Raw genomic sequence first — 20,883 nt, 5'->3', positions numbered from 1 at the left:
TTTTGATTGGTTCTACCTTTCTCTTTATGTCCACAGAGGCAATAAAATAAAATATTCTCAGAATAACTGAGCAAATATTTCTAACCCTTTAGAAGAGGGGGCTTGACAACATGTATTTTAATCCTAGTCATTAATGAATGAAATTAATGGTTATGTTTCAACCTCTCAGACCCAAACATTATCTTTTTGGGAAAACCATTTCATGAACTGTCTTCTGTCTTGTGAAAAAAATCTAATTTCCTAGTACCATCACTTTACACTAAGTGTTCATAAAACTATATTGTGTTCATATAACTCTCCTTAAACTCTTGGAAAACAGCTTTAGGTAATGTAGACGTTATTTTATTTTCCCTGTACTTGTTAGTATTATCATTTTTCTTCACAGTGATATTAACATTTATGGTTTGGATGCATAGTTACAATACTCATAACTGTTAAAGTGCCCGTTATTTTTACAAAATTTCTTTCCAAAATTCTGCATTTTTCTGCAAGTTTTTCACTGTTGTATTAAATTTTACTAATGATGCTCTTAATACTTTCATAAATTTCCTAAAAAAGTATATAATAGATGTCTGAGGATGCTTTTCAGTACACGAGCACATATCTTGCATGATTGAAGACCTGCATTTGATCCCAGGAACAAAAAGTACTATAAAATATAAATTAATAAAAGAGGGGAATTGTTTTTTATTTTATGCTTTGCACATATCTGATATATTGATGATACATTAATTGAGAAACTAATGAGTTGGAAGTAATTGTATTTAAGTTCCTTCAAGTATCTTTCAGTAAACTATTACTCTAGGAATTTGTTTTAAGTATCTAAACTCTAGGATAAACATAAACCATACATAAATAATATATAAAGTTACCAGATCCTAAGATGCCTTTTCCTCTTCCTGACAAGTATGTTTTAACCATGAAGGTAAGTATGTGCCTTCTTAATTTAATCCAAAATTCTGAAAGCACATAATGACTTTACAGGCAGTAACAAAAATAAGGTATTGTTTGAAGACTATGACCATGCTAGGGAGGAAATTTAAGATGAAATTGGAACTTCTGAGAAAAAATAATAGCCACAGCCAGGTTCTGACATTTTGAGAGGGTGTAAAATTATTACAATATGACTTGCTATTATTTTATTTAATCTACTAATGCTACTCTAGGATTATCATCAGTTTCTGGGATAGGTGAGAACTATAGTTAGAGCATTATTCAAAGATTGATGTTGTTTGTTTAGGTCCAAATCTGTGGTGAGGAATGATTTTTCAGTATTAAAGTAAATCCAAGTTATGATAAAACCAAATTTGTCTCCACTTGCCTTCCCTGAGTCAACTATTTTAGCCTCTCCCTGGATTCAATTACTTGACAGGAGAATTCCAATTCTTTCTCATGTTCACAGTCTAAGTGTCTCAAAGAGCCTACTGAGCTTAGTGCAAGAGCAAGTTTTATATAATACTGGCACTTTGTGGGGTGCTTTAACCTAGAATTTGACTTATTTTTAATCATTTAAGCAGGTTAACATATTTATATACAGTGACAATGGATTAAACAAGTTTTTTCTCTTTAGAAAATCCAAGTCTTAAAAGACTTAAAATATTAGCCTAATTACTTAATTATTAGGTAAATTTTGGGAATTGACTATAATATCAAAGAACAAAAAAAAATGAAATAGAATACTTACCTGGCAGGGGAGATATCATGATCATAAAGGTGGTTTCCCCAGGGTGAGGCTCATCCATTGCACTCCAAGTGTGCTGACCCCTGTGATTTCCCCAAATGTGGGAAACTCAACTGCATAATTTGTGGTAGTGGTGACTACATTAGTGCTCTCCCCCTAAAAAAATGAAAGAGAGAGAACCTGAGTTTCTTTGTTTCAAGAAAACTAGTTTTAGAGGATTCCCAGGACAGACACTTACTTATCTACTCAGACGGTCAGGAAAAAGTTCAAAGAAAAAAGAGGAGATCGGAGTGAAATTTCCATAAAGGAGTAAAAAGGCATTCCAAGAATCAAAAAAATTACAATCATGGGGTGAAGAAAACAGATTAAAAACTTAAAATATTGGGGGTCAGATACATGAAAACATACACAACTGGAAAGATTTATGATTATTTCTCATTGCTTGTATGAAGTCAGCAGTGATTCTTTTCTTAGTTGAAATGAAGCCCAAGGACTGAATGAGGAGAGTCCTTATATCTCACATCTAGAACGACTTTTTAACCAAGCATTTCCAATAGAATGAGACTCAACATTACCAGAAGTGCATTAGCACTAAAATTTGAGGCAATTCTTCTCAACTTAACTTTCTCCTATGTAAAATAATGTTGGACTGAACTTTTCCTAAAGTTTACTAGACTCTTATGAATATATGTGCTTATATGCAAATATACCCTTTTTCATATAAAATTATATAAGAAAAATAAATATAGGTACATAAATGTGAAATACTTATAGTAAAATTATACAGTATTAATTTTGTAATTTTAATGAATGACAGTTTTTACAAAGATCTTTCTATAAAAATGAAATAAATGGGAAGCATTATTAAAATAGCTGTATGAATGTGCGTGATTTGGGCCACACCTGGTGGTGCATAGAGTTTACACCTGTCTCTGTGCTCAGGCACACATGGTTGACTAGATGTGGTAAATCTGGAGGATCAAACCCAGACAGGCCATGTTTAGGTAAAACATCCTATTTACTGCACTCCCTATCACTTTGACTTCAGAATGTATCATTAATATGCTCTCTATCTCTGTTTCATTTTCCTTAGGTTTTCAGAATGGACTCCCTAGCAAAATCAATCAATCAGTTTGCCCTGGAGTTCAGCAAAAAGCTAGCTGAAACTCATGAGGGTAAAAACATCTTCTTTTCCCCTTGGGGCATCTCAACAGCCTTGGCCATGGTGTATTTGGGCACCAAAGGTACAACTGCAGCCCAGATGGCCCAGGTGAGTACTGAAGGTCAACTGTTCATGTAGCTTTATATATGTTCTTTCGAAGAATCTGAGTAGATGATGTGAGAGTTTGATCCAATACCAAATATAAGTGTATGTGCAATATTTTAAAAAGTAATAGCTCAAAATTTAAAGAGTATAAACTCATTTTTCTAATCCAAGAAACATTTCCTTGAAGGGATAAATAGAAAAATCAAGTGATTTTGATCCTTGTGATTTCTTTGATTAATGCTTGAATAAATTCTTGGCTGCCTGGATGAATCTACAGAGAATACTCAGAAGATTTAACAATACTTCTGCATAAACAACTATTGGTTTTCTACAAGCATAATCAAAGCATTGTATGTGGATAGTCAGAGGTAACAAAATACACAATCATGTAACTATGAGTAAGCATAGTTGCATACATAAATACATACATTTTATATGTATATGCTTTTAAAGGACAAGTAACAATTTCTATCCAAGAAGGTGCCTTCTGTACTAAGTATGGTTAAATAGTCAGTAATTTTTAGTAGGCAGACAAATTATATATTCTACCAATTGGGGCCTAGGATTTTGTTTTATTCTTGTAGGTCAAGATATACTGTGCAGTTAAAAAAAGTACAAAAAGATCCCAGCTCATAACTATTTAAAAATGTTTCATTATTCTAAGTATTAACTACAAATGGCTAGGCTTCATCTTCAATAAATTTCAACTTGGTCCATCTCATATAAGTGTGTTTCTTCACCCCCTTTATTAGGGCAGCCTCTGTGTCAGGCTAAGGGCATCTTCTATCAGCCTGGGTCAGCTTAGCCTTCTGGTAAGATAGTGCCCCTTGTGGTGAACTGAGCTCAGGATGTAGGAGATGGAATCATTGGCCTGTTTTCTATTATTGTCTGGTTAAGAGGAAGGAAACACAGCTGTCAACATTCTTTTCTGCTAACTGAAATGCTGGAGGAGCACCAAGAAAGTGTGTTATATATCGACTGATAATAATGAGACCGGAAGCATTTATAAAGAAAAAGCCACACAATCCCTATCTCTGTATTTCTCCCCTCCCTACAATTGGGGCAATGCTTGTTTCTAGTTAAAGAGTTTAAATGGTACTTTCAGTTAAACATCTTAACTTGCTTTCAAAGCAACTACTGGTAAAAATTTGACATAAAAAAAAAAACAAGAGAATTTGACCAGGGAGTATATTACCAACATTTTCTTAAATTCCAGATAAAGTATTAAATAGATAGACTAATTGCAGATATTAGTTTTTTTTGTTTGTTTGGTTTTGGTTTTTGGGTCACACCCGGCAGCACTCAAGGGTTACTCTTGGCTCTGCGCTCAGAATTTCTGCTGGCAGGCTAGGGGAACCATATGGGATGCTGGGGTTTGAAGCAGGGTCCGTCTCAGGTCTGCAGTATGCAAAGTAAATACCCTACATCTGTGCTACTGCTCTGGCCCCAGAAATTGATTTTTTAAAATTTATTTATGGGGCCGGCGAGATGGCACTAGAGGTAAGGTGTCTGCCTTGCAAGCGCTAGCCAAGGAAGGACCGCGGTTCGATCCCCTGGAGTCCCATATGGTCCCCCCAAGCCAGAGGCAATTTCTGAGCGCTAGTAACCCCTGAGCATCAAATGGGTGTGGCCCGAAAAACCAAAAAAAATAAATAAATAAAATTTATTTAAAGTGAGGGGGCTGGCGTGATAACACAGTGGTAGGGCATTTGCCTTGCAAGCTGCTGACCTGGGATAGACCCAGGTTGGATTCCTGGCATCCATATATTCCCCAGAGCCTGCCAGGAGTGATTTCTGAGCAGATCCAGGCGTAACCCCTGAAGCACCGCCAGGTGTGGCCCAAAAACCCCCCCAAAAAATTTTTGAAGTGAGATTGGAGAGATAGTAGAATAGGCTAGGGAAGGTGTTTGTTTTTCAGGTAGCTGACTCAGATTCCATCCTTGGCATCTTGTATGGTCCCTTGAGTTTGCCAGGAGGAATTCCTGCCCCGGGAGCCAGAAGTAAGTTCTGAGCACTACTGGGTGTGATCTCCAAACAAAACAAACAAAAAAAACCATAGCAAAACAAATTTATTTAAAGGCAGTACTTGATTTACACTACAGCAACAGAAACACGATTTACATCAGAGCTCTCTTCCTTAACTAATTTGTTCTACAGCTATTGGAGTGACTGACATGTATTTATAGTCAAGAATTTCATATGACTATTCCTGCTATCTGTAAAGTTCACTTACATTATTTCCTTTTATTGAACTTACAGGTGCTCCAATTTGATCAGGATCAGGATGTCAAATCTCCTGAAAGTGAAAAGAAAAGAAAAATGGTATGCTTTACTTTTTAATTTTTAAGTGGATTATTAAGGAGAAGTCCCTTCAGTAAATGTATTTGAGTGACTAATAAAGTAATTTAATCTCTGATGGATACTTTATTTGTGGCAACACATTCAGATTATGGAAACATTTTTAACTTCAAAAGGATCCTTTTATTTCCCTTTATGTTTCTCCCTCTTTTTCTTCCCTTTTAAATCTATCCCTTTCAAACTTGATTACCTTTCTAAAACAAATGTAAAGAAAATGATACCTTTAACATCTTATTACTATATTTTTGTTTCTGGGCCACACCCTGCAGTACTCAGGAATTTCTCCTAGCTCTGCATTCAGAAATCACTCCTGACAGGTTTCAGGGGATCATAGGGTGCTGGGGAGTGAACCAGGGTTGGTCAGATATAAGGTAAGTGGCCTGCCCAATGTACTATCTTTCTATAACTTTTAAGTTTTTACATGTGTCACATTAAGAAACAAATATTGCCTGCCTTAGAATCAATGCAAACGTTTGTTTATAGTATATGAATAATAGATCTTGTTCAATATTTTCATTTGAATAATCCTTTTCTTATAGGATTTCAATTCAGGCCAGGTTGGAGAAATACCTTCTGGCTTCCAGAAACTAATTTCAGAAGTCAACAATCCTAGCAGTGCCTACATTCTTAAAACAGCCAATGGAATATATGGGGAGAAAACATACCCATTTCATAATGTGAGTGAAAATTTATTGCTTTAAATTAATAGAAAAGACAGAGTCACATGCTATCAATGAATAAACTCTTTGTCTACTTCTCTTGGGATACCAGGGACAATTATAATGTGGTCAGCAAAGTAGGTGGTACCCATGGTTGTAGGAGCCTCTGGTACAATTATAGAGGCAATTTTGTTTGCTTAAAGAAAATAAATTTTCAGGCACACTGAGTGATTTATTATTATTTTTTTCTGAAAGGGGGAAGTGGGTAAAATAAGTTTGTGAATCTTTGGTTTAAATCAACAAACATCTAGTTGTGAAGGAAACTGATTTGCAAGCAAGATCCAGAGATCTGACTTTTGTTCAGATTAAAGGAAGGGAATTGTGATTTATATAATAATCCGTGGACAAGTGTTCATAGTAAATGGAACCCAGGAGATAAGAGTAACAAAATATAGTGAACCCTAGGAACAGTGGTGGTGTGGGGCCACAGGAGTCTGGCAAGACACTGTACTCAAAAGCAAAGGGCTGGACAAATCCTTCCACTCTGTGACTTCATTGAATCTAGAGAACCAACATGAATGTTAACAAACCCTTCAGTGCAGACCAAGACCTCATCTTGTGTTCTGACTTTTCAGGGTGATGTAGCTTGAGTTGGGTCAACTAGTTTTTCCTCATTTTTTCCCATCACACCTCAGAAGAGAGAAGAGAGATGTGGATACCCAGGGACACGGGAGAAAGCACCAAGGAAGAGCAAAATGCAACTAAGCAGTCTTATGATTTTCTGTCCATTTCTAGCTATTCCTGTTCATGTCTGATGAATTCTGACTTAGAACTTAGAATATTTTTATTTATTTTTAAATTTTTCCTCTCTCCCCCACTTTCATTAATATTTTAAAAGGAATACATAAAAGCCAAAGGGCATTTTTATTACTGGTAGTCTCATGAACTCTTGATCACTTCCTAGTTCTCTTGAGCTATGTAGGCGCTAAGGGAATAGGAGGACACAGTTCTGAAATGATGGCTCTTAAATAACCACAAACCTAGGAGGAAGAGGCCAGTATTTTCTATTAGGTTTGCAGATAAAAAATCTTGGACCATGCATAGACCTCAGTACCATGATGGCAGATAATTGTGCTTAGATTCTAGGGTAATTTAGGATCCACAGAAAGCTGTTACCAGACACATGACCTAATTTTGGTTTGGATTTTGTTGCAGAAAGTCAAGAGCAAGTTTCAGTACTTCTTGGCTATTGGAATTTTCCTGCACTTCACAGATAGGGTTTCTGTTGCATTCTGGCTCCAATTCTTGGGCATGAATGCAAACAAAAGATGGTATAGAATTGCTGGAGACATGCCTTTCTTCTCTGCCAGCCACTTTGCATCTCCAGTATCTTCTCAGCTAAGTTTAAAGGGGTCAAGGATGCTCTCAAATTGGCTCAAAACTGAAGTGTGGAGGAAAAACAACAGAAATGGGGTTGATGTTCATAACTATTCATCTGCCTACTTGGGCTTTTAAAAATAATATAAATGATTTCTTAGCTTTAGGACAATTTTATGAAAAGGAATTTTTACTTTATCTTTCAGAAATATTTAGAAGACATACAAACATACTTTGGTGCCAAATTACAGTCTGTAAACTTTGTGGAAGAGTCTGGAAAAATCAGAAAGGAAATTAACTCCTGGGTTGAAAAACAGACTGAGGGTAAGTATTTTTAAGCATAATTTGATTATTTTGAATTTTTTATAAAATATATTATAAGTCTTTTGTAAGTTAAGCTGTGGGAACATTCTAAATGTGCAGAACCTTGTTTTTCTATTTTAACTTCCCCTTTGTAGATTCACACATTAAACAGTATGCATTATCTAAAACACAAAAGTCAGGTCACACACTTTACCAAGTAGTTCATTCCAAAGATGAGTTAAGGGGTAAAAAATAGAAAGATTCAAAAAAGGAAATGAGAAATTTTGTTGTATTTAAGAATTTTTAAAGAAAATATTTCTGAGTCCTGGTCCTGGGACATTAAATGTTCTAGATCCTCTTAAATACTTTTGAAAATAAGAATATACAGTTGCTAGGATACAGATAAGCTGCTATAACAAAGGGATCCTAAGTAAGATGGTTTAATACTAAGACAAAAGTCTCTTCTATTGTCTCACCCATAGGTAGATATAAAATATGTTCCAAAACACCATTCAGAGGTTAGGTCAGTGCTTAGATCATCCAAAGGAATCATGATTTCCATAATATCTTTCCTGAGATTCCCTTTATACTATTTCATTCATCCTCTCTTGAACTCATATTACTCTAGAAGTCTAACCAGAATATCACGATAAATGTAAAGCTAAGAAAAAAATTTTCACTTCTTTTACCCAATAATACCTCATCCTTATTCAAAGCAATTTGCAAGGAATCACTTATGTAAAGATAACCATAGTAACATAGCACTTATTATGAAAAGCTAAGACAAAATATCTAACATCAGAACTGGTTAACTCAGCAACTATCAGCACAATCAACATTTGCTATCAGAACTGGGGGGAAAAAGTGTTTCACCTTTATCTCTGAGCTCAAGATGACACTTGCAATTGTTTATTTTTAAATCAACAGGAAATTGGGAAAGAAATCTAGTGAAACTGCTTTTCTTTGAAGGGATAAAGATTTCTACTTGTCATGTTGCAGGACAACTTTTTTGCCCCAGTTTTTCCTAGGCTTATTTTTTATTTTATTTTTTTACAGTGACTGCTCTTTCAGACTTAGGAAAACAGGGGTAGCCACCTTGCTACTTCCTTCTTGCTTCAACTTCCAACTTGCTTCAATAAAATCTGAAAAAAAGTTTTCAGACAAATCGTCACTTGTTTACTAAAATTTGAGCATTCAATTTCTTTTTTTGCCACACCCAGTGATGCTTAGGGGTTACTCTTGGGTATGTGATCAGAAATTATTCCTGGGTTGGGGATCATATGGGACTCTGGGGGGAATGAACTGCAGTCTGTCTTAGGTCAGCAGTGTGCAAGGAAAATGTCCCATCATGCACCATCGCTCCGGCCCCTGAGCACTCAATTTCTAACAAAAAAATAGGACTCTCCTAGGTGACTTAGCAGTTCTTTATGAAATAAGGAAGAAATTAATAAGGGATACTTAAAAAAAGGAAAGCTGAGACTTTAAAGAAATTATTATTCAAGGTTCATAAACAGAACTTGGTGAATATTAAAAATTAATTCTGCTCAAAAGTACATGAAAATATATTAAATGCACTAAATATAATTAAATATATTAAATACCTCCAAACTTCAGAGTTTATTAAATACATATGTATGCAGATGTAGGAAATATATATATATACATATATATATATATTAGAAAAAACGGACTAAAGTTTCCCCATAATTCAAATTCAATGTGCTTAAAGAATTTAGTGTCTTTTGCACCTGTGGTGTCCCTGTGTTTTTCCGTCATCAAGAGTGGCTTCACCACCAGAAGACATGAGATACCTTTGCAGCCCCCACTTTTTCTTCCCTTTGCTCTCTGGGACTTAGTTTTTCCTTTACAGTCTCTCTCCCTGATCTACCACTGTGTTTCCAACTGTTGTCATCCATTCATCTTCATCAAGATAGTAATCTAATATTCTAATATTAATATTATTAATACTAAAAAAAATACTCCCTTTAAATTCAGCGCCCATTAAGTCACCCACATGAAAGTGCCAATATATGCATAAGACCAGGTGGACCATGTCAATACTGTACTCAGAACCATACCTGGTGCCTTGTCACCAATGGTCTGAATCCAAGCTCCTTTCAGTGACATGGAGTCTGCCTGGCCCTGCATTTTAAGCTGTGTCACTCCAAATTTATCACTTAGAAAGTCTGAGTGGCCATGTGCCCACAGTGCTTGGTATAACTCACTGGTCTGTGACTTGCTTATGGTGTCCCCATCTATGTGAACAACCTCCTTTCCCTGTCACTGCCATTCTCTCCATTGTCACTGGACAACTTCTCAACAACTCAAGTCTCCAAGAAGAGACTGAACTTCCTTTCTCAAACAAGGGCCTTCTTTTCTTTCACACAGCACTTTGGAAACTATGAACTCAATGTTTACTAGGATTAAGAACTAGTTATTACTAATAATTCATTTAGTACCAATTAGTTATCAATTAACTATTATTAATTCATTATTATAATAAACATTCTCATTGTGATTAATCATTACCAATAACAATAATTAGTTATTATTTATAACTAATTAGCTATTAATTAGTATTGAACATAAATTAGACTCATGGGCTCTGAGAATCAGTAACCCTTTCTGGTGGCTTATCCCAGTTGTTTCAAGCATTCAGGCGGTTGGGATGAATTGAGGAAGTGGGCAAGTCTAAATTCTCAGTTCCCTTTTTACTTAACTAGTGACAAAAGGCAGGGTGAGGCAAGATCATGATACTTTCTCCTGATTCGGTGTCACCACAAAGTGATACGTTATTCCACAAAGATAAGTTGACATTGCTGTAGTGGTTGTACTAGTCCAGTTTTCATGAGACATGAGAATGATTGTATGGGCAAAGGCATGCCCTAATGGCTAAGAGAAGTGCAATAAAGAGAAAGTAAAAGAAAGAACATCATTGAACTTATCATATCTCTTTATTGCCCAGAAGTTAGGCAGGGATTCCATAGATAGGAAAGCTGGTGGTGGTGAAGCATACACTGCTCTGTATGCCCTTCAAAGGTTTTCAGAGCCCAGTGAAGCACTGTCTGATGTCTCATAAGTTTTGGTTTTAAGGCCCTTGCCTTGTTTCCCCAATGTAGACAGACTGAACCCTGTTTACTCAACTGTCCCACTCACATCTGACCAGAGATAGCTTGAAATTTGACTAATTGGAGAAAGGAGTTGAGATTTTCACTAAAATTCTTGTTCATTAAAATTCAAAAATTATGTGTAGTTAAAATTTGCAATAGTAGACAATACAGAAATTTCACTTGTGCTGAACTGAACCAATAAAGTCTTAAAATTAGGAAGGAAGGAATGTCTTCAGTTAAGGATTCAAGAGTCAAATTCTCAGCTGACCTCACTTTGAGAAACCTCTGTGACTTGACTGTGTTTGATGGTGCATCAAATAATTTCGCTCTGGGGTAGGTGGTGGAATCTCTATGCTCTACACCCAACCTTCAGTCCTACAGCCAGATTGTAATGTATTGTAATGGATTGTAATTCTAGAAGAAAGCTACTCCACTGAGGGAAAGAACTGTAGCTTTTCTTATTATGTTTTATATATTGGATACAAAATATGGGACTGGGGAGCTATTCAATATCAAATAAAATAAGAAATGCAGCAATTTAGATATTTCTTTCTTTCTCTTTCTTTCTCTTTCTCTTCTTCCTTCCTTCCTTCCTTCCTTCCTTCCTTCCTTCCTTCCTTCCTTCCTTCCTTCCTTCCTTCCTTCCTTCCTTCCTTCCTTCCTTTCTTTCTTTCTTTCTTTCTTTTCTTCTTTCTTTCTTTCTTTCTTTCTTTCTTTCTTTCTTTCTTTCTTTCTTTCTTTCTTTCTTTCTTTCTTTCTTTCTTTCTTCCTTCCTTCCTTCCTTCCTTCCTTCCTTCCTTCCTTCCTTCCTTTCCTCCCTCTTTTTATTTCATCTAGTAGTGCTTAGTACTTATTTCTGGCTCTGCACTCAGGAAAGGGACCATTCCTGGCAGACTTAGGGGACCATATGGAGTGACAGGTGTTGAACCTGGGTATGTTGTGTTCAAGGCATCCTACTCACTGTACTATCACTCCAGCTTTTGTATGTGTCCATTTTTCTGCTAGAAATAATAACACCCAACATGTATTTGAGAACTTTTATTCCAGGCACTTGGCATATATATTCCTTGCAATAGTACTTTAGAGCAGCATTTCTCAACTAGGGGTCCCAGGGCTCACCTTAAGCCCCAGGCTATTTATAGGGGTCACAGATGGAAATTATGCAGTCAAATTCTCTACCAATGAGCTATATCCCTGATGAGTGAATATTATGTTAAAAACTAAACCACAGGATCTAGAACAATAGTACAGTGGGTGGCCATTTGCCTTGTACACTGCTAAACTGAGTGTGATCCCTAGCATGATTAAGGGAAAGTGGCAGGGTCTCCTGGCCAGCGTGAGCCATATCAGAGATTCTCCCCTTATGCCTTCAAACAAAGCTCTTTCCAAGCAGATGCCTGGACTGCTCACCCATACAAGCCACTAAAAGCCAAATTCTCAGTCCCTCTGCACTGATTACTATTATATTTTTCTGGGTTGTTATTTTCTATAAGCTTCTTAAAACTGGGGAACTGGAGGTTGAAAGATAGTACAGGGATTAAGGTGTTTTCCTTACATGTGGCAAATCCTGGTTTGATCCCTGGCACCACTTATGAGCACTACCAGGGTTTAACTCCTGAGCACAGGACCAGGGATAAGCCTTGGAGCACCATCTGGTGTGAACCAAACCAGGGGGTAGGAAGGACTTGGGAATCTTATTTTCTCAATGCGCATAATCCAAAATTTCTTAAATGTTGGGCATTCTAGTATCACAATTACGATGCCTTCAGCACTTAGTCTGAAAATCCTAAATTTGCAGTGACAATGTTTCTTTCCTATTAAATACCGTAACTATCAAGTTATGTGTTAATGTGCTTATCCGGCCAATAGGTGGCGCTTTAGTCCTCGCACTAAAATGTCTCCAGTCAAAATCGCTTTGTGTATTATGTATTCTGAAATTGCATTTTAGTTTTTGTTGTTGTTGTTGTTGTTCTATTGGAGCAAAATATATCTTAAATGTCCCAGCATAGTTTTGGGTTCATATTAGTTTCTTAACAAGCAAATGATCCCAGGGAACAATGAAATACAACTTAAATCAAATTCAAATAGGTAGTTTGAAATTAATAGTGTATATGACAGCAGGTAAAAGGGCCACACACAAGGACGCTCACTCTTTACATTCTAATTTCCACCCACTTTTCCAGAAAATAATTAAAAATTAGAAACTAGGTCACTGTAGCTCCTTTCATCTATGTATATTTAAACTACATTTTCTTACTGATTTTTCCTCATTTAAATTTTTTAGACAGAAAAAATATAAGATGTTAAATATTCCCAACTTGTTATCTTAATTATAAAAGTATTTTAGTATGTCATGTATAGTACTTATTTTAACAAATTAGTTCATAATGCATACATTAAGAATTAGAAATCACCTTTTTTTTCTGACGCTTATGTCCTCTCCTAACACCAAAGTAATCATGTCATAAACTATTGCTGCAACTTTTCTACCAAAGGCTAATTAACTTCTTCACATTTTCAAATGAATATTAGATGTTTGACCTAATAGTTGCTTTATTATTTGGTGCTTTCTTTTCACCATTTTTTTCCTTTTTTCATAGTCTCTGTTGATTGATAGTTTTCATTTGCCCTGCTTTCCTTTAATATTTGAAATAGTAGAAGATTTATGTGTATTTTTTCTAGTTGTTGTACATATATAGTACATTATGTGTGTGCATAAAAATTTTGCATGCATTATATTTGTATATATCTTGTCTAGCTATAATCATGGAGTTATTCTTTCCTAATCTTTCCTACTACTCACTCTTCCATTTCATCCTATGATTTCTGGTATATAGGTTCAAGCTGTGAGCTTTATACTGAATATTTTATTTATTGAATATTAATAGTTTTAAAATATTAAATCAATATTAACTTGTTACTAACTTACTCTTCTGTTCCCAGCTCTCTTCTGATTTTATTTCTTGGCTGGCCTCTACATGACTCCAATCTTCTTTGAGGGCACATGACCTTTTCCTGTAGTTCTCCTGTGTGTCTATGTTTCCACATAGCTTTTTCCTTTCTCCATATATAAATTCAAAGTTCTTTCCCTTAATTAGGACATCAGCTATTGATTTAGTGTCCACCATAAAAATCAAGTATGATCTTATCATCATAAGACCTATAAAAACTCTTTTCTATTAAGACTACATTTACAGAAATGAGGGCTGAGAAAAACATACTTCTTGGGAGGAACAAAATTCAGTTTGACTCATAACAGTACTATTCTCACAAAAGCCCACACAAGTAAATATTTCTTGAAAAAAATCAAATAAATTTTGAAATAATCATTGAAGGACAGTCTAAAAAAATCAATGTTTAAGGAGATCAAAGTTACAAAAGACAAAGAATAAGCCTATGTTCTGGATTAAAGAGGGTCTGGTGGGAAACAACTATTAATAGCAGTTTGGGATCTTTTATTGATTTTTGGTGCACATAAAAGGACTTGTTTGGAATAATAAAGGGAATTTAGATAGGATGTTATTAGTATTATATTAATACTAAAGTTTTTTGGGTTTTTTTTTGGGGGGGGGCACACTCAGTGACGCTCAGGGGTTACTCCTGGCTATGCGCTCAGAAATCATTCCTGGCTTGGGGGACCATATGGGATTCTGGAGGATGGAACCAGGGTCCATCCTAGGCTAGCACCAGCAAGGCAGACCCCTTACAGCTTAGTGTCACTGCTCGGGCCCCAATGCTAAAATTGTTATTTGAAATATTGGTGAATGTGAGAAGTTATAAAATAATATTTCATAATATAATTTTAATGAGCCTGCCATGCACCAGAATGTAACCAGCCTATTGAACATCTATCTTTTTACTATTTTAGGTAAAATCCCCGATCTTTTACCTGAGGATGCGTTGGATTCTACAACCAGAATGGTTCTGGTGAATGCTCTTTATTTTAAAGGATTATGGGAACATCAATTCTCAGTCCAAGACACCACAGAAAAACCTTTCAGAATCAACAAGGTAGGGACTGTTCAAAATCATTGATATGACATGGAAAAAGGTTCTCCTTTAACATCTAGTGTGAGTGTGAGTGTGTGTGTGTGTGTGTGTGTGTGTGTGTGCGAGTGTGTGTGTGTGTGAAGATATATTTCTGTCTAGGGAATACATCCTTGAGTCAAATATTCACTCTTTTTGCTCACTTGGTAATTCTTTTTCCATCATTATTTTCTCTGCAAAAGATGTTGCACACAATTTATCGCTCACCCTTCACTGAAGCTATGACAGATGAGGTGGGGGAGAGGGGTTATTATATTTAACTCCCAGGTGAGAAATACAATGTAGCTAAATGGGTAATGCTGTGTCTGGCGTTAAAAGCTCACCACAACCAGAACCATAAACATTTCACTTCCTTCTACTCCCAGTTCTACCAAAGAGGATCTCCTACCAACCCCTTACTCTATTCTCCAAAGAAAACGAAATAAGAGGTTTCAGTCTAATCACTTTCACAAAGGTTTTGCAGCAGGGCAACTGTGACTGATTTTACTCTCTATACTATTTTGCTTTTTAAGAATTTTATTTCTTTGAAACAATAGATTTCTTTGAAACAATATGCCAAGTTATTATTATTATTTTTGGCTTGTTCCACTTCTCAATGTTCGTTGAAGGATTTTCTTCTTCTTCTTGGTCTGACGGTTCAGTTTACACTTTAATGAATGTCAGTTGTTTGAAAGTAGCAGTTTCTCTTTCTTCACCTTCTTCTTCCCTCCCACCCTCCCTCCCTCCCTCCTTCCTTCCTTCCTTTCTTTTTTTTTTTTTTTGGCCACACCCAGTGGTGCTCAGGAGTTACTCCTGGCTCTACACTTAGAAATTGCTCCTTGCAGGCTCTGGGACCATGTAGGATACCAGGAATAGAACCTGGGTCCATTCCAGGTCAGCTGTCTGCAAGGCAAATGCCCTACAGCTATGCTCTCCTACTACTGGCCTCCTCCCTTCACCTTCTAACTAGAGGCATTTGTGAGTAAAGCTGCTAGAGATATTTCGTGTCAGGTTTTGCATGATGTAAATTTTTAACACACTTTGGTACATTCAGGAGCACAGCTAGATAACATGATAAGTAGGGAGACTGGGTTTTATTTCCTAAGAAGCTGTCAGACCATGCTCCGAGTGGCATCATTCTGCCCTCCCAGCATCAGGAAATGGCATTTCCTGTTCATTCTATGTCTTCATCTATGTCTTCATCGATGTCATCTGTGTCACATCTCTGTGTTAGATCTAGGACACAACTCTACCTTCAGTTTGTGTTGTCAAGGCTTTGGAATTTGTTGGTCTAACAGCTGTGTAGTAATGTTCTTGTTATTTCTAATTTTTTATTAAAAATTATATCCTCAAGGATGTATGATTTTCCTTTGTCATAAGCATGTTTTATCTTGATGTACATCCTTCTTGGGGCATTATCAGTTCTTTAACCCATTTTAATAAATGCATTGTTGGCTTTTATCATTATTCAGTTACCAAGGTTTCTTGGCAAGTGTTGAATATCAGCTTTTTAAAGAAATCTTTATATTTAAATATATTATCTGCTAATTTATAGCTGCTTTTTTCATAGTCTTTTCCATTTCATTATACAATATCAAAATCCATATGTGAAATAATGCTTATTCATTCTTGAAGTCTTTGGGGTATTTGTAGAGAGTTTCCAGGGCCTTTTAAGCACCTGTCAACTCTAGCTGTTTTTTGTAGGGAAAACAACAACAATGCCAGGGAAGCAGCTCCCATATAATCTATGAATGAGGTTAATTTAGGTTCCACATACTTCTAGAAAGCATGACCTAAGATATATATACAGCACAGAATCACCCAGAATTTGCCAGTGTTTCAGACCACTGAAAAATATTAATGTTGATACTAAGTGATATTGTCAATTATTTCCTATAGACTACAAGCAAGCCAGTGCCAATGATGTTTATGAAGAAAAAACTTGAAGTTTTTCACATAGAAAAGCCACCAGCCATGGGCCTTCAACTTTACTACAAGAATCGTGACCTCAGCATGTTCATAATCCTGCCAGAAAACATCTGTGGGCTAAATCAGGTAGACAAAAATTTATCAGACATGGTATTACCATGTCCCAGATCTCAGGTGTTACTGATCTATGGACAAAGAGAACATGTGTTTTAGACTGCTGATTGGTAGAAGAAAAACAAACAATATTCCTTGAGTCCAAAATATCTTCCTTTCACAAGAGAATTTAAGAGTCACTCTTGGGCTGATATTACTGTCCTTCAGAAAGGGAAAATAATATGAAAACACCTACCACATGATGTCCTTTCCCCGTTCCTGACATCCACACATACACACACACATGCATACAAACATTATTTCTCATTATCAAAGTTGTATGAATGGATATAAGATAAAAGTGTAGGTTTAGGCTGCAGTGATAACACAACTGGGGGGGGCATTAGCTTTGTACTTGGCCAATGTGGGTTATATCCCTGGCATTCCATATGGTCCCCTTAGCCTGCCAGGAGTAATTTCTGTGCATAAAGTTGGGAGTAACCCCCAAGCACTGCCAGGTGTTGCCCAAAACCAAAACAAACAAACAAACAACAACCAAAGAACATTAGGTTTTTCTTCTCTCACTCATAGACCTGCAAAATAGGAGATTAAAGATTTTATTTTATTTTTATTTTGGGGAGGGGTCACACCTGGCAGTGCTCAGGGACTACTCCTGGCTCTATGCTCAGAAATCGCCCCTGGCAGGACCAGGGGACCATATGGGATGCCAGGATTTGAACCACCAACCTTCTGCATGAAAGCCAAATACCTTACCTCCATGCTATCTCTCCAGCCCAAAGATTTTAATTATTTGCATTAATATAGACGTAGAGTTACTTGAAATTGAAATTAATACTTGAAATTGACTTCTAAATCTTTTAACCCCACCCCTTTTTACAAACTTCACAGTCATCAGGAGAAATAGACTTTATCTAGATCATCTAAAAATACTATTTAGAAATAATATTGATTTAAAGGTTGGATTTCACTGAGTTCTCTAGCACTTTCCATTATGTTGCTCTCTAGGTTCCTGCCATGACTTTGGTTCGATCAGGTTTCTTATCCATGTCTACACTGGGCATTGATTTTTCATACAACAGTGATCTGCCTTTCTTTGTGCAGAGCCTTCTTTCTTTTCTTTTTTTCTTTTCTTTTTATTTTTCAAATCACACTGGTGGTGTTCTAAGTAGACAGCAAACCACTGGGGTTACATCTTGGTACCACAAACCTATTGTTTGAAGAGTGCAAGTGGCTGAGTTAAAGACACTATCATATTATTAATCTATATCACTTATAAGACGTCACAAGGTGCTGGAGAGATAGCACAGCGGTAAGGTATTTGCCTTGCATGAAGAAGGATGGTGGTTCAAATCCCGGCATCCCATATGGTCCCTCCAGCCTGTGGGGGCGATTTCTGAGTGTAGAGCCAGGAGTAGCCTCTGAGCACTGCTGGATGTGACCCCCCCACCCAACACCCCCCCCCAAAAAAAAGACTGTCATGGATAGTGATAGTTGGGTATAGAAAAAATTTTTTTAGCATACTAGCTGTGTTTAGGCATATTCCTGGCACTGCACTCACAGATCATATCTGGGGAGACTTGGGGGCCTCTACGTGGTATTGAGACGTAAACCTGCGTCATTCATGTGCAAGGCAAAATGCCTTACACACTGTACTATTGATCTGGCCTGGTGTACAGAAACTCTCCAAGTATTTTAAAAATATGTCCTTGGTGAGGCCAGAGCAGGGCACAGGCGCTATGTCATTTGCCTTGTATGTGCTAACCTAGGACAAGTGGCAGTTGGATTCTCTGGCATCCCATATGGTCCCCCAAGCCAGGAGTGATTTCTGATCATATAGCCAGGAGTAAACCCTGAGCTGAATCAAAGGGTGAGAACCCCCAAAAAGGCAAAAAAAAAAACCCCAAAACAACAAATATATATATATATATATATGTGTGTGTGTGTGTGTGTGTGTGTGTGTGTGAGTGTGTGTGTGTGTGTGTGTATGTGTGTGTGTCCTTGAATACATACTACTAAAAATCAAGTTGTGCCTTTTTCTACTCCAGAGAAGTCCTTGTTCTTTCTTAAATATTTATTTCTCATTTTCTCCTAAGTAAATTTCTTTAAATAAAACCTACTTTAATCAAAACAAAATCAAACTTTTTATAAGTACATATGCAAAATAAGAAGCACTTCTTATTATAAAATTAAATTATAAACAGGTTAAAAACACTCAGAGGACTGCATTTATTATCTTAGTATTTACTTAGTCTTGTATTTATTTATTATTATACTATTTATTACTCTTTATTTATTTGAAACATTTTTATTTACAAGTTTCATATTGTTGGTGATAGCATAGTAAAGACCTTTTATTTTTTATTTCCCTTTGTTCCCCATAAAATTTTTTTCACTCATGTTTTCAAAATGAAATTTTATGTTTATTTTGAGCCACATCTGGTGGTTCTCTGGCCCAGCTACTCAGGTATCACTTTTGGTTAGATCAGGGAATCTTAAGGAGTGCTGGCTATAGAAACCAATCAATATAAATCAGTTACTTACAGTAACTGGTCTGCCTGCTATTCTATCTCTCCAGCCCCAGAATAAATACTGTTGTATAGGCTCTGGCATAAAAGCTGTTCTACAGTGTTTATACTTATATAGAAAATCTCCAAATACTTACATTGACATATTTTCAAGCATTATTAATATCCTACATATGATTGCAGAAGTACTTCCATTTGGAAGCAATGTCTAACACTTCCATATCTTAGGAACAATTCATCTGCAGAACAGTGACTTTGTAGGTCAGCAATGAGAGGAATCTCATTACACAAAGAATTTCCAACATGCCTTTTTTGTTACTCCTAGGAGTGAGAATGATAATAATGTATCTATGTAATATCTAAAGTTCTCAGGCCTCCAATGTGTCTCACTCTACTTTCAAATATATTAACTTTTTGTGTCTTGGTTCCCAACCTGCAGCTGGAGGAGGCCCTCACCTATGAGCAGCTGAGTGAGTGGACCAGTGCGGACATGATGGAGATGTACACTGTGGAATTGACTCTTCCCAAGTTCAAGCTGGAAGAGTCTTATGACCTCAAGACAACCTTAACCAGTATGGGGATGAAAGATGTCTTTATCCAGGGCAAAGCTGATTTCTCAGGAATGTCCGAAGACAGAAACTTAAGTTTGTCCAATGTTTTTCACAAAGCTTTTGTGGAAATAAATGAGCAAGGTACAGAGGCTGCAGCTGGTTCTGCCGGTGAGATTGGTTTGCGAATTAGACTACCTACCATTGAATTCAACGTAGACCATCCCTTTATTTTCTTCATCAGGCACAACCAAACCAATAATATTCTATTTTATGGGAGGTTTTGTTCTCCATAAACCCCATTTCTGTAACATCAGATATAACAGTGTAAAAACCATGTTCATAAGATTGGAAAAATACAATTATACAAACATGAGTTGGTAGCCTAGATCACATTTAAACATAAGCAAATAGATACGTTTTTATATTTTGTAGTGATTTTATCCAACATATATATATATATATATATATATATATATATTCAGAGAACATGGAAAATTTAAGATTTCTTTTATTGTGATTTTATTTACTTTTTGGAAATTACATTGTCCTGTGCAATGTCTAGTGATTTTTGTGATTACCTGTATTATCAGTGTCATTTAGGTTCACATTCATCACTTGATGAGTAAAAATATATCTATAAAGGTGCTATGATGACAAACAGAACTTTCTCAGGAATTTTGATGGTTCATAAATTACTAAAATTAACCCCATCCTTTCCTGCTATTTAAGAGGTAGAACATGGAAAAACTATCAAGACTAAAGTGAAATTGAGAACTTAGCTAGCAGCAATGTATCAAAGTTGACTTCTTACTTAGTTTTCCAAGAATATATATAGCAATGTTGGATGGAACTTTATTAGATATATGCCAGAATTTCCTGGAATATTTTTTCAACTTTTGATATTCTATCTTTTTCCAAAATAAAAATATTATTGAAAATTTGATTGTACATGGTAACATATTTTGAAGAAGTATTAAATTGTA

The 20,883-nt window shown here is 36.1% G+C and overlaps 1 protein-coding gene and 1 non-coding gene across 2 annotated transcripts; both read left to right on the top strand.

Annotated features, from left to right (window-relative positions):
• Positions 1 to 1,676: 1,676 nt before the first annotated feature.
• On the top strand, positions 1,677 to 1,839 carry LOC126021055 (U1 spliceosomal RNA). Its single transcript, XR_007499671.1, has one exon. It is a non-coding gene; the product is annotated as a U1 spliceosomal RNA (small nuclear RNA).
• A 944-nt stretch (positions 1,840 to 2,783) lies between these two features.
• On the top strand, positions 2,784 to 20,193 carry LOC126020592 (serpin B10-like). The gene is made up of 7 exons (XM_049782082.1): positions 2,784 to 2,951; positions 5,208 to 5,270; positions 5,846 to 5,983; positions 7,549 to 7,666; positions 14,624 to 14,766; positions 16,681 to 16,836; positions 19,789 to 20,193. The coding sequence occupies exons 1-7, from the start codon at positions 2,784 to 2,786 to the stop codon at positions 20,191 to 20,193; spliced, it is 1,191 nt and encodes a 396-aa protein (XP_049638039.1).
• The last annotated feature ends 690 nt before the right edge of the window (positions 20,194 to 20,883 follow it).

This window comes from Suncus etruscus, chromosome 10 (assembly GCF_024139225.1).
Source record: "Suncus etruscus isolate mSunEtr1 chromosome 10, mSunEtr1.pri.cur, whole genome shotgun sequence".
Taxonomy (NCBI): Eukaryota; Metazoa; Chordata; class Mammalia; order Eulipotyphla; family Soricidae; genus Suncus; species Suncus etruscus.
This window is presented reverse-complemented; position numbering and strand designations above follow the sequence as displayed.